At 30.8% G+C, this 17208-nt stretch overlaps 1 protein-coding gene across 1 annotated transcript; it reads left to right on the top strand.

Annotated features, from left to right (window-relative positions):
* The first annotated feature begins 599 nt into the window (after positions 1 to 599).
* LOC112285492 (putative sugar phosphate/phosphate translocator At5g25400) lies at positions 600 to 2934 on the top strand. The gene has a single exon (XM_024526369.3). It carries the CDS (start codon positions 1376 to 1378, stop codon positions 2435 to 2437), a length of 1062 nt encoding a protein of 353 aa, XP_024382137.1. The 5' UTR covers positions 600 to 1375; the 3' UTR covers positions 2438 to 2934.
* The last annotated feature ends 14274 nt before the right edge of the window (positions 2935 to 17208 follow it).

The following is a 17208-nucleotide window of genomic DNA, read 5'->3' as shown; positions in this document are numbered from 1 at the left end:
CATGGCACCTCTTGCCCACCAAAGAGATAACACCCACACACTCCCAATGGACAGTTTGTTTGTTTGTTTGTTTGTTTATTACTGCCATTAAACCCAATTGACTTTTTGGAAGAAAAACAAAATAAAAAGAAAAGGATCTACAAAGGTGTGTTTTATGCAAAAGAAACACTCCCAATTATTGATGTAAGGGTAAAGAAATTCATGTGTTCGCAAGGAACTTCAGCTTCGCTTTTGCATGGCCGAAAGACAAAGCATATGAGTACATGAATCTAGAACCTCAAGGTGTTAAAAAGACATGAAATTGGTTGGTTTTAGGGTTGTGTTTTTGAAAGGTTGTGTCATTCTAGGGTTAGCGACGTGGTAGAGATTGCGAGCGCTGAGATTGTGTCATGGCCATGGCGGACACTTGTGGGACGCACAACACCAACTCAGCGAACCCCACTTTGGGAAACACAAATGTGGCTTCATCTGCGGTAAAAGCGCAATCGGTAAAGAAAAAGGGTCCCAAAAAAGCAGGGACACAATAAGGGAGAGGAATAAACACAAACCTGCCGATTGTCCGACGTCGACAACGTGCCACTTACTCCGAGTCGTCGTCATCGTCGTCGTCGTCGTTACAGAGAAGGAGACGGAGTAACGATCAGATAGAAAACATGGAGCCTTCTCGCAGTAAAGAGAGGAGGCGTCAGGAGCCTGAAAGGTGAGCGAGCGAGAATAAGGCCCCTCGTTGTCGTGTTTGCGCATTGTAGGCTTTGGGTACATAGCGGCGCTGCTGTGTTGTGTCGAAGAGGAATACGTGCAAACAAAGATACTTATGGTCACAGGATGGCATGAGTTGGTGCTGCTTCCTCGTGTGTCACCCCACTTCTCTCACTCACTGCCTCTCTGCTGCTGCTGCTGCTGCCGCTGCTGCCCTTTTTATAGCTTCTAGGAAGCGCTTGCAGCTTCACTGTACCTGAGGGTGGTGGTGGCTCGAATTTTGTCGATGAGCGTGTGAGAAATCGATTACGAAGAGGCTCGGTATCTGGGTTTCGGTCGCCGTGTCGATGAACTGAATTTTTTTGTCTGATTTTTCGTTTGTAATTTTTTTTTTGTTTGTTTGTTTGTTTGTTTGTTTGTTTTGTTTTTTTTTGTTGACGAAGCTGTTTAGAATCGACGACTGCAGGTTGCACTGTTGGGTTGCGTCATGGGAAGTGTGTTTGGGTAGGGACGAAGAGAAGTACAGGGAATGGATTGGGTCAACGCATCGGGATTTGTTTAGTTGTAGGAGACGAGACAGGGAGAGAGGGGGCGGAATTGTTGCGACGGGTCTGTGCATTGGCTCAATCAATTTTAGCTGCAGTGTCGTTCACCGTTGTCGAGGAGGTCTCTCGCAATGGGGAAGGGCGGTACAAGCTCCGTTGACAGCAGCGGCGTGATGAAGAAGATCGTTCTGAGTTACATGTACGTCGGAATTTGGATCTTCCTCAGCTTCTCGGTCATCATCTTCAACAAATACATTCTCGACAGGAAGATGTACAATTGGCCATTCCCTATCTCGCTCACCATGATTCACATGGCTTTCTCGTCTGGACTCGCGTTCCTGCTCGTGCGCGTGTTCAAGCTCGTGGAGCCGTGTGCGGCGATGACAAGGGATCTCTACATGGGATCCATCGTCCCCATTGGCTTGCTCTTCTCCCTCTCGCTCTGGTTCTCGAACTCGGCCTACATTTATCTCAGCGTTTCCTTCATCCAGATGCTCAAGGCTCTCATGCCAGTGGCGGTTTATTCCCTCGGGGTCGTCTTCAAGAAAGAGTTGTTCCAATCCAAGACGATGACCAACATGGTCCTGATCTCAATCGGGGTTGCAATTGCAGCATACGGCGAGGTGCGTTTCGACTTATACGGGGTCGTGCTGCAACTGTCAGCTGTTTGCGTGGAAGCACTGCGTCTGGTCTTGATCCAGATCCTGCTCAATTCCAAAGGCATTTCCCTCAACCCAATCACAACCCTGTACTACGTTGCACCGGCGTGCTTGCTGTTTTTGTCGGTGCCGTGGTACGCCATGGAGTACCCGAGACTCGTTGCCAGTGCACCGTTTCACGTGGACGTCGTGACATTCGGCTTGAACTCGATGGTGGCGTTTCTCCTCAACATCTCCGTATTCGTCTTGGTGGGGAAGACATCTGCTCTGACCATGAACGTCGCAGGAGTGGTGAAGGACTGGCTTCTAATTGCCTTCTCCTGGTCCGTCATCATGGACAAGGTGACCCAAATCAATCTCATCGGCTACGCCGTCGCCTTCATCGCGGTGTGCTACTACAACTACGCCAAGCTGCAGGCCATGAAGTCCAAGGACCAAAAACCTCCGCTGAAGGTATCCACCGACGAGGAAAATCTCCGCTTGTTGGATACACACCAAAAGAAACCCAGCGAAACCCACAAGTCCGCCATCTAGCTTACTTTTACCCTCTCTTCACATGAAGTATCGATATTGTAGCTAATTTCCATAAGCACATTGTTCGGCCGCGGTAATCACTCACCCCCCTGAACCCAAGCAGCGTCTCCAAGTCTTCAAATTCGGAAAGACCCACTCCAGATTTCCGAATCTACGACTCAACTGGCAGCAATTGTAGAAAGTTGTACTGCAAAATTGTCAGAAACTGCGCATCAATCCGTTCCTAAGAGTCGCGGTTGTTGTTGAGCGCACACAGCAAAAAAGTAGGGAGATGGGTAATGGCGCAACAGGGATTGAGAAGACAGGCCGTGATGTGAGAATGGAGAAGATGGTGTGGGGCCAGATTTTTGGTGGTGCTTGAGCTCGCAAGCGATCAACTCTACCGACTCACTCGGAAAAGCTCAGTTTCGGATGCGGACGCCGCCGTGTGTCTGTCTGTTCATCCGCTTACTTTCTATTCATCCATTTAATAAAATAATCTGTTCATCCGAGGACAATGCCGTGTGCGGGTGGAGTTGGGGATTTGATGGATGGATCAATGAATGTTTTTTTTTCATGGTTATAGGTGTGATTTTTCTAATAAGCTTAAACGTGGTTGCAACTTTTGAATATCTTTTATTATTATTATTATTATTATTCTATATCTAGGAGTAATACAAAGTATTTCTAAATTATTAGTATCATGAATATCATTTAATTTTTTTAATCATTGTTGTCAATGTTATAGAATTTGTCATCATGTTTATGTGTTTTTGTTATTATAAAAGAATATAGGTTTAATGATGATTTGGTTTTTTAATTTCAAACAAAGGTATTTAAGACATGCCATTGCACTATCTTCTAACTTTGAAAAAGATGCAACTATATGAAATCTATATGTGAAATCTAAATAGTCAAAGCTCTTTTCAAGTTGAAAAATTATGAAATCTACATAGCCAAAGTTCTTTTCACATTGAAAAATTATTTTTCTAGCCAAAAGAGATTGATAGAACCTCCAATCTTTTATAAAATTTGAAGTCCAAAATCTTAAAAATTAAAAGTACTATAATAGGAAGTGAGACCAAACTCAGTTGCCAAAAGATTCTAAAGTATGCAAAAGTATGATGGAAAAAAAAGAATAAAAGAGAAGTAAGTTCCATTGATTTATTAAATTTAAGGAATTCTAAGTGTTGTAAGCCATGATGTCTTAGTTTAAAAATTATATAAGATACTTAAATCTCCACAATCTTAATCTTTGGAGCCTATTTTAAAGCAACTTGATTATCTTTGTAAAACTTTAATATATATACAATATATAAAATATACTTATCATTTATAAAATAATGATATATATATATATATATATATGTATATGTATATCAATTTAAAAATAATCTTTAAAAAAATTTAATAGATTTTTTATATAGATAAGAATTATATCTATAAATACTCCTAGATATACAACTTTTCTATTAAAATTTTAGAAGAGGTGTTTTATTTTAAAGAATAACTTTAGAACTTTTTTATAATTTGGATATTTGATCAATAAGTCATATGCTTCATAGAAGCTTTGAATTTTTTTTTTATTTTTTTTTATTAATTAATTTGGATTTTATTCAAGTATATAGAAATTATTTATTTATATTAATTTTTTTTCAAATTTTTATAGAGGTTTGTAAAAATTACATTTTTATTTTAGAACTTTGATTAATAATATTACAATAATTAATTTATAAAAATTATGACATTAATAATAACATTAAAACTTTCATTGTATAATAAATACTTGTATTATTTGAAAAAATAGAAATAAAAGTAAAAGATGTAGAAGTAGGTAGAATCATGTTGAGAAGATAATATTTTCTTTAAAAAATATCAGTGTTCAAATTGGCTTAGTAGAAAAAGAATCCTAAATAAACTTAAGTTAGAAGTATAAAAGAGTAAATGAGTTACAATCAACAAGGTTAGATTGCATATTAGAAAATAATTGAAGATATAACATGATAAATTGCAAGAAAAATGTCAAGTAGTACAACACCTCACAAATTTTTTTTGAAGGGATGATTCTCTTCTAAATTAATATATAATTTGTTATTTATTGGTAATTATGATTAAAAGTAGTATATTTATATAAGTATTATAATAAACAATCTTCTTTTAGTTGTAGAATGTACAAGCCATTGGCTTATCTAGCCAATGATTTGGAATTAGTAGCTTTCCTAAGAAAATTCGTGGCTTGATTAAAGGCCATCATCCTAATCAAATAAGCTATGAAAAAAAAATGTTGTTTGCTTCAATTGCTTTTAATGCATCTTATCTCTAGAACATCTTAAAGAGATGGAATTATAAAAAAACAATATAAGGTCATTTCTAATAAGCATTTCAAAAAGAATTTGAAAAGCTATGTAAAGACATTGCTTAAGTAGTTGCTTATTAGAAAAGATGAAGGACAAAGTATTAGAAAAGACTATAGTTGTCTTTTTTTAACCTACCTATTAAAACTACTAGGTTGGATCATTGGTTATTTCTCTCTTTTTTTCTTTCCAAATTTAGTTTTACTTTTGAGTTTAATAAGTAGTTAGGAGGTTTTTGCTATACTATAGCCTAGATGGATTTGTATCTAAGGTTTTAGAGAAGTAATTGGATGTGTGATATTTCTTAGACGTAGCAATAGTTGATTGCGATGATGATCATTATTTGCAAAGATGAGAGGTAGAGTAGTCAATGCTGTAGTGATTGCCATTGGCAAAAAAGAAAGCTATATCAACCACAAGGACATGTCATCATTGTTAGTAGGGAAGTGAAATATTAGTAGTTCACTTCTATAAAATTATTAATAGTAGGGAAAAGAAATAGCAACAGCAAATTGTTACAAGATTTTTGTTGATAGCAAGAAAAGCAGCAACAACAAGTCCAATGTGTATTTTTATTGATGAAATTGTAGTGTTATTTAGTCTTAATCAAGTGGTTGTAATATTTTATTTTATTTTTTGATTATTTTCTTAAGTTTGATAATTTTTTCTTTTAAGTTATTTTTATTTATTTGATAATCTATGCCAAGCTATATATATGTAAACAACAATATTGTAATAAGAAAGATAACAAAGTATGACTTAGAATATGTATAGTTGCAATATTTATAAAAATTATTTGAAAATGCCATTTAAAGTTGTATATTACAACTTTTAGCTAACATTACTATGTTGATAAAAAAACTTTTAAAGATTGGAAATAATAAATCTTATAATAGTCGGATGACCTTGTCAAGGGCATATTTGGATAGAATATGGCCAAAGACTTGATACCCTTGATTTGGTTTATTTTAGAAGATCTCATCATTGTTAAGCTAATGGCAGTCAAAAAAAGACAAGAATATAGTTTATATATTTAAAAATATTTTATTATTAAAAATTGTGAGTAATATGCCAACATCTTAGAAAACTAAAGATATTAGATGCTATAACTTTAAGATCCTATATCATCAATTGAAGTAGAAATAGACCAACTTGGTTGAAAAGCTTTACATATCAATGAAAAGCTAGTACATTGATATATAAAGCTTGTACTTCTACTTGTGCAAAAGAAAGTTCTTTTAGAAGCTAAGATGTGACAAAAAGGTAGGAAAGAATGGAGTCAAGTTCTTTAATAGATGACAGATGAAGATATTGTGGAGTGCCTTGTAACAAATATTTTGAAATGTCAACATGTTTTGGCAATACTTATACATGATTGGGACATGAAAGATGTTAAGAGAAAATTCTAGAAGATTCATTTATAAAAGAATTTCTATTTGTAAGTCCATCCATACAACCAACAAATGATTTATTTATGATTAAAAGTGGAGTTGGAATAATTAAGTTAGTAAAAGAGAAGAAAAATCTATTTTTTTTTATAAGAACAAAGATGCACAATCATTTAACTAATAACTTAAAAAGGTAGAAATTCCAAACAAAGGATCTTTAGGAATCAACATGAGCTTATTAGATCATAAAATATAGAAGATAGACATAGGAATTAGAGCTTGTATGTATTAAGGCACAAAAAAATAAGCATTTATATACTTATATAAGATTTTTTTTAAAATTTAATATCTTAGAGAAATAAATTATTTTTTAAAAATTTAATTAAAATATGATTGCTTAATTTAAAATATCTATATAAGCTTAATATTTTTAAGAAAAATAAAATAAAGTTAAGATTCAAGGAACTATTGGATGTTGGATTGATAGAATTTTCAAATAAGAAGTATATATATTAATAATTTCAGCTAAAAATAATGTTCTTAAAAATTAGATGGAAAAGAAAATATATAAAGACTACTATTATATTAATGAAAATACTAAATTTGATTAGTATCTAATTCCAATAATTAAAAAATTATTTAATGTACATGAAAAAGAAAGAATCTTTAGTACTTTGGACTTGAAGTCAAGATCTAACTAATTACTATTGAGATTTAAAATGTAACGGGACATAGATAAGATATTTGTATTGTCAATGTATAAGAATAGATAGTTGGAGCCATGTTTGAGAAGTTTATAGAAGTTTTTAGAATTGGAGTTAAGTTAGTGGACAATATAGGATCCACTATGGAATATTATAAAAAAAACTTAAGGTAGTTATTTAGATGGGGCCCATCATGGAACATTCTAAAAAGAGCTTATGATAGTTATTTAGGTAGAATACACCATTAAGAATATTTTAAAAAGATCCAAGATAGTTGGACAAAGTATAAATAGGACTGGTCAAGGCCATTTAGGCATTTGATCAAGTGTAGCTTTGGACCCTTTTTTTAAGTAAAATTTGATTTTATATCTTCTTGTTTAATTTTTTTCTATTTTTTTTTGTTGTAGTTTGCTATGTCTTATATTGTGATGGAATTTATATTGCTGTGGATTAGAAGGATCTAAGATTTTTGAGATAGTCTCATCTTATTTTATTGATATAAAAGTGAGTGTTATATTATTCTTTGGTAGCATGTCAATAGCGACCATCTAGTTTGAGGTTATTTATTGTGGTCACATTGGATGTTGTGTTGAAGCTACCACAAGCTATTCTTAAGTAGTCAGCTAGAAGAAGACAAGGCATTACAATAGTAGAGTTCAACAATGAAACTATAGCATGGGAGATATGGTGGGACAATTCCAGATGGAGGCTCAAATACAACAATTCCTTCACAAGATAGCTACTTTACAAGAGCAAATAGAAGCCTTTAGGACAAAAAAGTCAATATTTACTAAGATGAAATTGAGTAAGCCTGATACATACTTTGATACTTCAAAGCAAGAAGATGTATGTCAATGGCTCTTTAGCATACAACAGTACTTCTAACTATTTGGAACAAATACCACCAAAGAAATTATGTATGCAATCAACTATTTGAAAGATGTGGCAATCATTTGGTAGTAACATCAAATTTGAAGCTATAGAGCTTAAGGTAGATTTTATAATTGGAAGGAGTTTGAGACCGAGTTTAGAAATTAATTTTGGTCCATCAATATAAAAAAGATAGCACACAATTAATTAGCAAATCTTACACAATTTAAATCGGTGTAAGATTATGTCTTCCGATTCAAGTCCTTGTATCTCTAAGTTGACAATATTTTAGAGGCAAAGATGATGGATCGATTTCTACAAAGATTGAAACTTGGAGTCTAATGAAAGATAGAACTAAGGGATCCACAAACATTTGAAGACGTAATTAAAATTTCAAAGATGGTCAATGTTATAGATTTCAAAAATCATAGAGCACAACCTATAGTATGAAGTCATATGTTGCTATTTAATACTATGGCATAACAACCAATGCCAATAGAAATTGATGCCCTATAAGGATCATTAACACTACAAAGATGACAAATATTGGTGCAAAAGGGACTATGTTTCTATTGTAGAGAGCCAAGCCATCAAATTAGAGGTTGTCCAAAATATCAAAATTCAAGCATCAAGAAATCAAGGCAGATTGATAATCTTAAGACTCATCAAGTCAATAACAAAATAGAGCAAGGAAACAGGGCTCTTTAGTAAGGCATCAAAGGCCAATATTAAAAATAGCTGATGTCTCTTAGAGACAAATGGCATAGCCTCAGACAACTATAAAAAGTATTGAATAGTATATTTAATAAGACAACTAAGAAGATAGCCATGCTAAGTACTTATGGATTGTAGCTCCACAGAAAATTACATGTCGATTGAAATTATCAACCAACTTGAGATTAAAAGTAAGGTAATCAAAAGAGAGAGTATATATCTTGCATATGATTGAAAAAACATATTGAGTGAAATATGTGAAGAAAAAACCTTAAGTTTAAGTAACACTTATGTCTTAAGAGAGAAGTTTAAACTAACAAACTTCAGATATGATATTATTCTTGATATGCCATATCTAGAAGTGAAAAATAAGCAAGTTGATTGATTAGTAAAGACAATCTCCTTCAAAGATGGTAGATGCAAAGTAACTCTTCATACCTCCACATTAAATGGGGAAGAAAAATGATTTGTGAGGAAAGACTTACTTGTAGGGATAACTTTTATGAAGAAATAAATACAATATAAGCAATTGATATATATGGTGGTTCCAAATCTTATCTTAGTAGTAGAAAAGATAGTCAAAGGAGTAAAATGGGCAGAGAATCATATATAAAAATATTCGAATGTCTTTCTAATTAATCTACCTATTAATATGCTTCCTTATCAAGGTACTGCTTTTCAAATAGAACTATTGCTTGAAGCCAAACTAATAAGTCGGCCAATTTATTGCCTAGCATCAAATGAATTTAAAGAGTTGTAGAAGATATTAGACGAACTCTTAGAGAAGCTTCCTTTGAGAAAGTATATCACTATAAGAAGCACATATATTCTTTATATCTAAAAAGGATGGTCGACTTTGGTTTAGCATCGACTATCAAGGCTTCAATAAGTAGATTGTGAAGAATACATATATGGATGATTTTCTTGACCAATTTTGAGATCCAACCATCTTTAACAAATTAGACCTTTAAAGTGGCTATTAACAGATACCTATTGCAAACAAAAAAAAATGAAAAAATGAAAAAAGAAAAAAAGAAGACATTTTTTATGCATCATGGATATTTTGAATGGCTTATTTTATTTTTTGGCTTCACCAATGCTCCAACTTTTTACATGGGTCACATAAATAGATTATTTTGGGACCTTTTGAATAAGTATGTAATTGTCTCTATTAATGATATCTTAATATATAATAAAATCCTCAAAGAGTATCACCAACATCTATAAAAAGTAATGTGTCAGTTAAAAGATAGTCACTTCTATTGAAAGCAATCAAAGTGTAAACTTTGGAAGTTGGAGATTATCTTTTTGAAGCATATGGTGTCCTCCAAAGACATATGCATGGAGCAGGATAAAATAAAAGTAGTGGAAGTTTGACCAATCCTCAAGGATGTTTTTGAAGTCTGTTCAATTTTAGGCCTCGTTAGATATCATTGCCATTTCATTTAGTAATTTGTATTCATTGCTCTCTCATTGAAAAGCTTATTAGAAAAAAAATGCATTATTTAAATAAAAACTAGAGCAATAAAGCACCTTTAATAGGTTAAAGGAGACATTTATTATTGCTCTAATATTACAACTATAAGATCTCAACCTTCCTTGTATACTTGATATTGATGCTTTCAACTTTGCTATTAGAGTGGTCCTTCAACAAGGCTTTGGTAGGGGCCTTCAATCCATGGCATTTGAATCATGCAAACTCAAAAGGGTATAATGTAATTACTCTACATATGATTGAAAATAATTAATAATTATACATACTATAAAGATGTAACAATTCTATGTGTTGGAAAAGTTAATAATTGTTTGGACTGACTATTGATCCCTGCTATATGATTTGCATCTAGAAAATATGAAATCATAACATCATTATTGAAAAGAATAATTATAATTTTTTGACATTTAGCTTGAATACAAGCAAGGCAATAATATATTATACTAAATAGCTTATCGTAGAAACCAAACTTAAAGTCTAAATTAGAAAAAAAAGTAAAATTTGCTACCATTAGTAGTGTCATTTTAAACCTAACCAAAGAGGTAGAATAGAAGAAAGCTACATATTTAGATGCTTATTTCAAGATGGTTAGTAATCGACTGAAGGTGGGCAATGTATAGTATTCAGATTATAGTCTTAGTGATGGCTTGCTCTATTTTAAAAAACAGATTTATGTACTTGACAATGCTATATTTTAGATGCACATACTTCAAGAGAGACATGACATCTCAATATTTGGACATCTAAGGCATGAAAAGATTCTGAAATAGATCTCAAAAATATGATTTTGAATAAGTTTGGATTATGATGTTCGAGCTTTTGTGTACTCCTACAAGTCATATTGACATAACAAAGCATACTACTCAATATTTTTACAACTATTGCACCCAATTCCACTACCTATGATACATTGAAAGTAGGTGACTATAGATTTTATTACGTGATTATCGTAGACGCCTTACAATTATACTATAGTTGCTATCTTTGTAGACCAATTCTTAAAGCAATTTCACTTAACTATAGTGCGATCATATATTGATGCTCCAATACTTGTATAGATCTTCTTTGATATTATCTTTTATCATCGTGGATTACTTCATGTCAATATTTTAGATTGGAATTTAGAATTCATGAGAAGTTTTTGATATGTCTTGTTGAAGCTATTGAGCACATGACTTGTAATGTCTATAATCTTCGATCTCCCATATAAATGGACAAACAAAGCATGTAAATTAAACTTTGGAGGATATGCTATGGACATTTGTGGTAGTTCATTATAATGATTGAGATGAATATTTGATGCTTTTGAAGTTTACTTATAATGATAGAATTCAAGCAAGTATCAATTATTTACCATTCTCCTCTAATATTGATTAACATTTGATTAAACCAATAACTTTTAGTTTTTGTAACACATAATGAACATAAACTTTATGCTCTTCTCTATTCTTAGAATAAATTAAAATATCATCCAAATAATAGATGACAAAATCATCAAGAAACTCATGAAAGACATTATTCATTAGATGTTGGAAAGCAGTTGGTACATTCATGAATCCAAAAGGTATGACATTATATTAAAAAAAAACAAGATATATCTTATTTTTTGACAAAGTCTTTATCTATAAAACAAATTGAGGCTCTTGAATCCAACAAGGATAAGACTTTGTGATTTTTCAATCCTAAACAAACTTTTACTATAAAACAAGGTGAAAGATTAGAGGAGAGAATACGACCTTTGCTAGATGTTGCATATAATTTCAATTGCATGGTCTCTATTGTAACTAGAGCAACTTATTTTTTGACACATTGTCTTCTTTGGCAATCATGCTTCTTATTTTATAATTGTATTGTTTCTTTGGATAATGTTGAGCAGTATGTTGAGCTTCTCCACAATATAAGCATAAGTCCTTTTAACATCGTCAATTCTTTTTCTGCTCATTGAGAGGTTTGAAACATACTGTATCAATTTGCATTGGTTTTGGCTTTGATAAATAAGTTTTTAGAAACTTAAGAGCTATCGTCATTATTTGTTCTTGACATCTTTTAAATAATTCATTGTCACATGCAATGGCTTGAGCAATAAATTGTTTTAAAGATTTCATCTTTAGCATTGTCAATAATAAGTCTTTGGCATTGTCAATAACAAGTCTTTGGCATTGTCAATAACAAGTCTTTGCCATTATTCTTCAAACCATATCAAAATTGTTTAATAAGGGTTTTGTCATTCCAGTTCATATCGCAAACAAGGTTTTGGAATTTAATAACATATATGGTGGCTGACTATGATCCTTGCCATAAAGATAAGAGCTTGGTCTCTACTACTCTTTCTTGATCACTTTCTTTGAATGTGGCCTTAAATACTTTTAAGAATGAATTCAAAACATAAAGGAGTTACAAATCTTTTTCCATTAAAGGTACAAATCATGAGAGAGCACTTCTTAATAGAAGTACGGCTATGAATCCAACTTGAGTAAATCCATTAAGATATTAAAAATGATATAATTTTAGATGGAGCTTCACTTGTTGCAAAAATCTTCAAAGTTTTGATCTTGTTCCATCTAAATTCTTAAGTATATTATTCCTTATTCTTGTCATGCTTATAGAAGTAAAATTTCCATGATTTGGTTGTGAGGTCGATTTACTTGCTTCCTTCAACTACATAATTTCTTTCTGTAAACTCTGAACTTCTTCTATAGATGTAAGTATAGTACCTCCATAATTCACATTAGAAATATGTAAGATTTTTATTCTTAGAATATTCATAAGCTCATGAAGATCTATAATAGTTACAAATCTATTCTCTCTTTTGCTTAGAATAGCATCTATAATCTTTCTTTCTATAAACAATTCAAAAAAATTCAAAAAGTTAAATTAGAGGAGGGTAATCTCCAACCTCTAATAAAAATTTCTACAAAGAGAGATAATCCACTCTCTTTAAAGAAAAGATCAATATTAAAAATCAAGAATTTTTATTTAAAGATGCATAGTCCACAACCTTCAAAATACAATAATAGAAGTGAGATAATCCACTCATTTTTAAAACAAGATAGGAATAATATGTTAGCACTTTTATAAATTGTCAAGAATATATATCTTGAAGAAAGAAAATCCTTAATACACTCTTATGTCATTGAAGAGCACTAAAAATTCACTCAAAAGGTGATGTAATATTAAACTAGAATGGTTATTTGTCAAAAACAAGAAAACTAAAAAGTCTTGAAATAAGACTAAGGACTAAAAAGGCGTTGATAAGAGTAAAGAAGGCTTCACTCTTGCCTCTATATATACTCTTAACTAGAAGCTATGTGGCAATATCTGATAGGACTTCTAAAACATGTTGACTTTGCAAAACACGTATTTTAACTTGCAAGACAAGTTTTTTATATGTGTGCCATATAGTTAGCTTATTCCACAAGCTACTAATATGTGGTTAACTTATTGACCAAGTTTCTAACCTACCAATCAACTACAAATACATATAAAATCAAGTAACATCTATGAAGCTTTTAAAAAGCTTCTCTAAAAGATCTTATAAAAATAACCTATTTTTACCTATTTTTACCTATTTCTACTTAATCATATAACTATTTATTAGAATATCTATGTATGTACGTGACAACTTGCTACTTGCTACATCAACCCAAATCCATAAATTGACACTTTAGTGGCTTAGACTTTTTCATATTTTTGTAGTGATTTCTGATGTTGCATACCACCTCAAGCTTTTGCCACATATTTGAGTCCATGCAGACTTCTATATTTTGTAATTTGAGGAATTTCATACCAAGCCAAGGCACTTTTTAAACCAATATCAACTATCACCACCACTAGTTGTAATTAATGACTAACAAGAATATGAAGTGCTCAGCATTTTGGAGCATGGCTACCTTCACCGTAGTAGTAAATATCCACAACTTTAGTACAAAGTACTCTTAAAAGACTATTCTATCCTCAATGCAATGTGGAAATCTACACAAAACCTCTTTTATTGCCAAGAAACAATTTGGAGATACTATTGACAGTGAAATAATGACATTTGATATTAGTAGAGAAGAATTAACTATAACCAGATATAGATAAGATATTTATATTATTGACGCATAGGGATAGATAGTTAGAGCCATATTTAAGAAGTTTATAGAAGTTTCTTGAATTGGAGTTAAGTAAGTATGCTATGTAGGATCTACCATAAAATATTATAGAAAGAGCTTAAGGTGGTTATCTAGGTGGAGCCCATCATAGAATATTCTAGAAAGAGCTCATGGCAATTATTTAGGTGGAATCCACTATTAAGAACATTTTAAAAAGTTCCAAGATGGTTGGACAAGTATAAGTAGGACCAGTCATAGCTATTTAGGCATTTGGTCAAGTATGGCTTCAAACCCTTTTTTTTAGTAAAGTTTGATTTTATATCTTTTTATTTAATTTTATTCTATTTTTTTTGTTGTAGTTTTCTATGTCTTATATTGTGATGGAATTTATATTGCTATAGATTAGAAAGGTCTTGGATTTTTGAAATAGTCTAGTTATATTTTAAAAAATTAAGGTGAAGATAAAATTTTAGAAAGTAGATGATAGAAAAATTTTAAATTATTTTATTAGAAGTTTTTAACTTTTAGCTTAAAAAATGCTTTAAGAAAATTCTAATGTAGTATACATAAAGTTTGAAGGAATTTTCAATTGCTTGATATTATAATATTTAGTAATATACTAGAAGAACATGTGAAGTACTTACAACAAGTCTTTAATAGATTACAAATATAGAATCATTGACTATATTATAAAAAGTGTGAGCCAAATTTTTTGACTCACAATATAGTTAGAAAAAATATCAGAATAAATCAATGGAATTAAGAAGAGAAAAGTTTGGATATATGTAAGTAAGATAAATCATCAAAAAAAAGGCTCATTTAGGTATTAAGAGAAGAGTACAATTATAATGGTAGATGAAACAATTGTGATTTAAATTTAGATTAAGTAGGAAAAATGGTGTTATATTAATAAAGCAGTGAAGAAAGGAATAAATAATAAAAAAATATATTATCTAGACCTTTAAAACTAAAAAAATATATTAAAAATAGTAAAAGTTTTTTAACATACTATTTTAAAGTAAGAATAGAATAGGAAATAATTTTAAAAGGGCCTCTAATAATCTCTCATAAGGATGTATCAAGGACTTACAAAAAAAAAAAATAAATAAATAAATAAATCCACAAAATTGGCAATTTATTTTCATAGATTAATATGGATTGTGTAAGTTATGATCTAGATGGTTTTGGACTAAGCAGGTTATGTCAATTTTATTAGACGGACAAGGTCAGGAGTGTCAAAATTTGAATGCTGCAAAATTAATGAAGGTAACAAGGTAAAGCGGTGCGGATTTGAATTAATGGAGGTGATCTTATTTGAAACGTGGGTGTTGCTTACAAAATTTATGCTTACTAGGAAGTTGAGATTGCTAGATAGGGTAGAGATTTGGATCAGGGTTTCATAGGAGATTAGATTGTGATCTAGTTTTTCAAAGTGAATGATAGACTGGAAGTGGAAGAAAGCAAGGATTGTGGCATGAAGAGGTTTTTGGTTGTGGGGCATAGAAGTAGATCTAGATCAATAGAGAAGATTGTTGATTAGGAGAAAGATGGAATGCAGATTCTTAAGGAGCTTGAACTAATTAAAAGAGAGGCTATATGGCCATTTTAATAGAGGTGGCAGATCAAAGGCATTCCTACTGGAAGAGGTCAGAGTGATGGTATTGTAGGAACATGGAGACGGTCTGGTAGCAACAAGGACAAGACTTGGTTTAGAAATTGATGACCATAATAGATTGGTCGTAATTTGTCATATTGTTGTAAGGTGGTAGTTGATTTCTAGTGGTTGTTAGACAATAAGTTTGAAAGAGTTCTTGTACATATTTTTTGATGTGATAATAGGTGATTGTGGTGTTGTAATTAATATTTTAAAATGGTCATTTCTTTGTTGAAGAATGTAATGCATATAAAAACTTTCATGAACTAATTGTTAGAAAATTTAAATAAATAAATAATTAATTAAACTAATATATAATAATTAATTAAATAAATAAATAAAATAAATCAAATCAAATAAATAATAAATAATTTAAATAATAAATTAATTAAATAATAAAAAAATTATTAAAAAATCATAGATAAATAATAGTTAAGAAAGAAAAGACATCTAACCTTATGTGAGTGAAGTTACTCTACTCGACTACCAAATGTAATTAAGGTGGTTTGATTTTTCTCACAAAAAGTTTAATTTTTTATAATTAATTATCTTACCTAATGCATATGATTATAATTAGTGGATTGGAATATAAGAGGCAAAGTTGGAAGCATTAAAAAAGATTCTTGTTACAAGAGATATATTACAATTAAAAGCTTTAATAAAATTAACAAATTATTATCAAAAGTTTGTTTAAAGATTTAGTATTTTAGCCAAATCATTGGCTGTATTGACAAAAATAAGTTAAAAATAGATTAAGATCCATGATCAAGAAGAAGAATTTTAGGCTTTAAAAAAAACATTAAGTTTAGGATTACTATTGAGATGGCCAAATATATGGCAATCTTTATAATTTGAAATATATTAAAGTATGTTAAAAAATTAGTAGAGTATATAATAAAAAAAAAGATGATTATAACATAGAGCATGTCATTCCATATGCTTCACAAAGCAATAATAATATAGATATCAAATATTCATCTTATAAGAGTGAATGTTTAATAATACTATAAGTAATAGCTCATTTTTTTCAACATATATATTGCCAATCTTTTATACTTGTAATAGATTATTATCAATTGAAATTATTAATAGAATCTAATAAACATACTAAAAATTTGACTAGATGAGCCTTATTACTATGTGAATATTATGAAATTAACCTATATTTATCCATAGTATTTAAATAATTCATAAATTAAGATTACAAAACTAAGATATTGATGGCATAAGCTACAATCCAAGTCTTATAAATAAAGACTTGACTAATTTTAGGTGCCACAATATGTCACATCAAAAAAATATATAAATATGGTATATTAGATCTTAAATAATAATTATTAGTATATTTATTTACTAAAAATTTGAGTAGATGACTATTTTGAATAAAAAGAACATCTAACTTAGTTATTAGAAATACTTGAAAAAATGATGTAGAAAATAATTTAAGTCAAATAATACATCAAATCACCATAAATGTATGAAAAGATCAAAAAATTATATTTTATTACATCCACGTGAT

The sequence above is a fragment of the Physcomitrium patens genome, chromosome 8 (genome assembly GCF_059467195.1).
Source record: "Physcomitrium patens ecotype Gransden chromosome 8, ASM5946719v1, whole genome shotgun sequence".
NCBI lineage: Eukaryota > Viridiplantae > Streptophyta > Bryopsida > Funariales > Funariaceae > Physcomitrium > Physcomitrium patens.
Note: the sequence above shows the minus strand (reverse complement) of the source record. Positions and strands in the feature narration are given on the sequence as shown.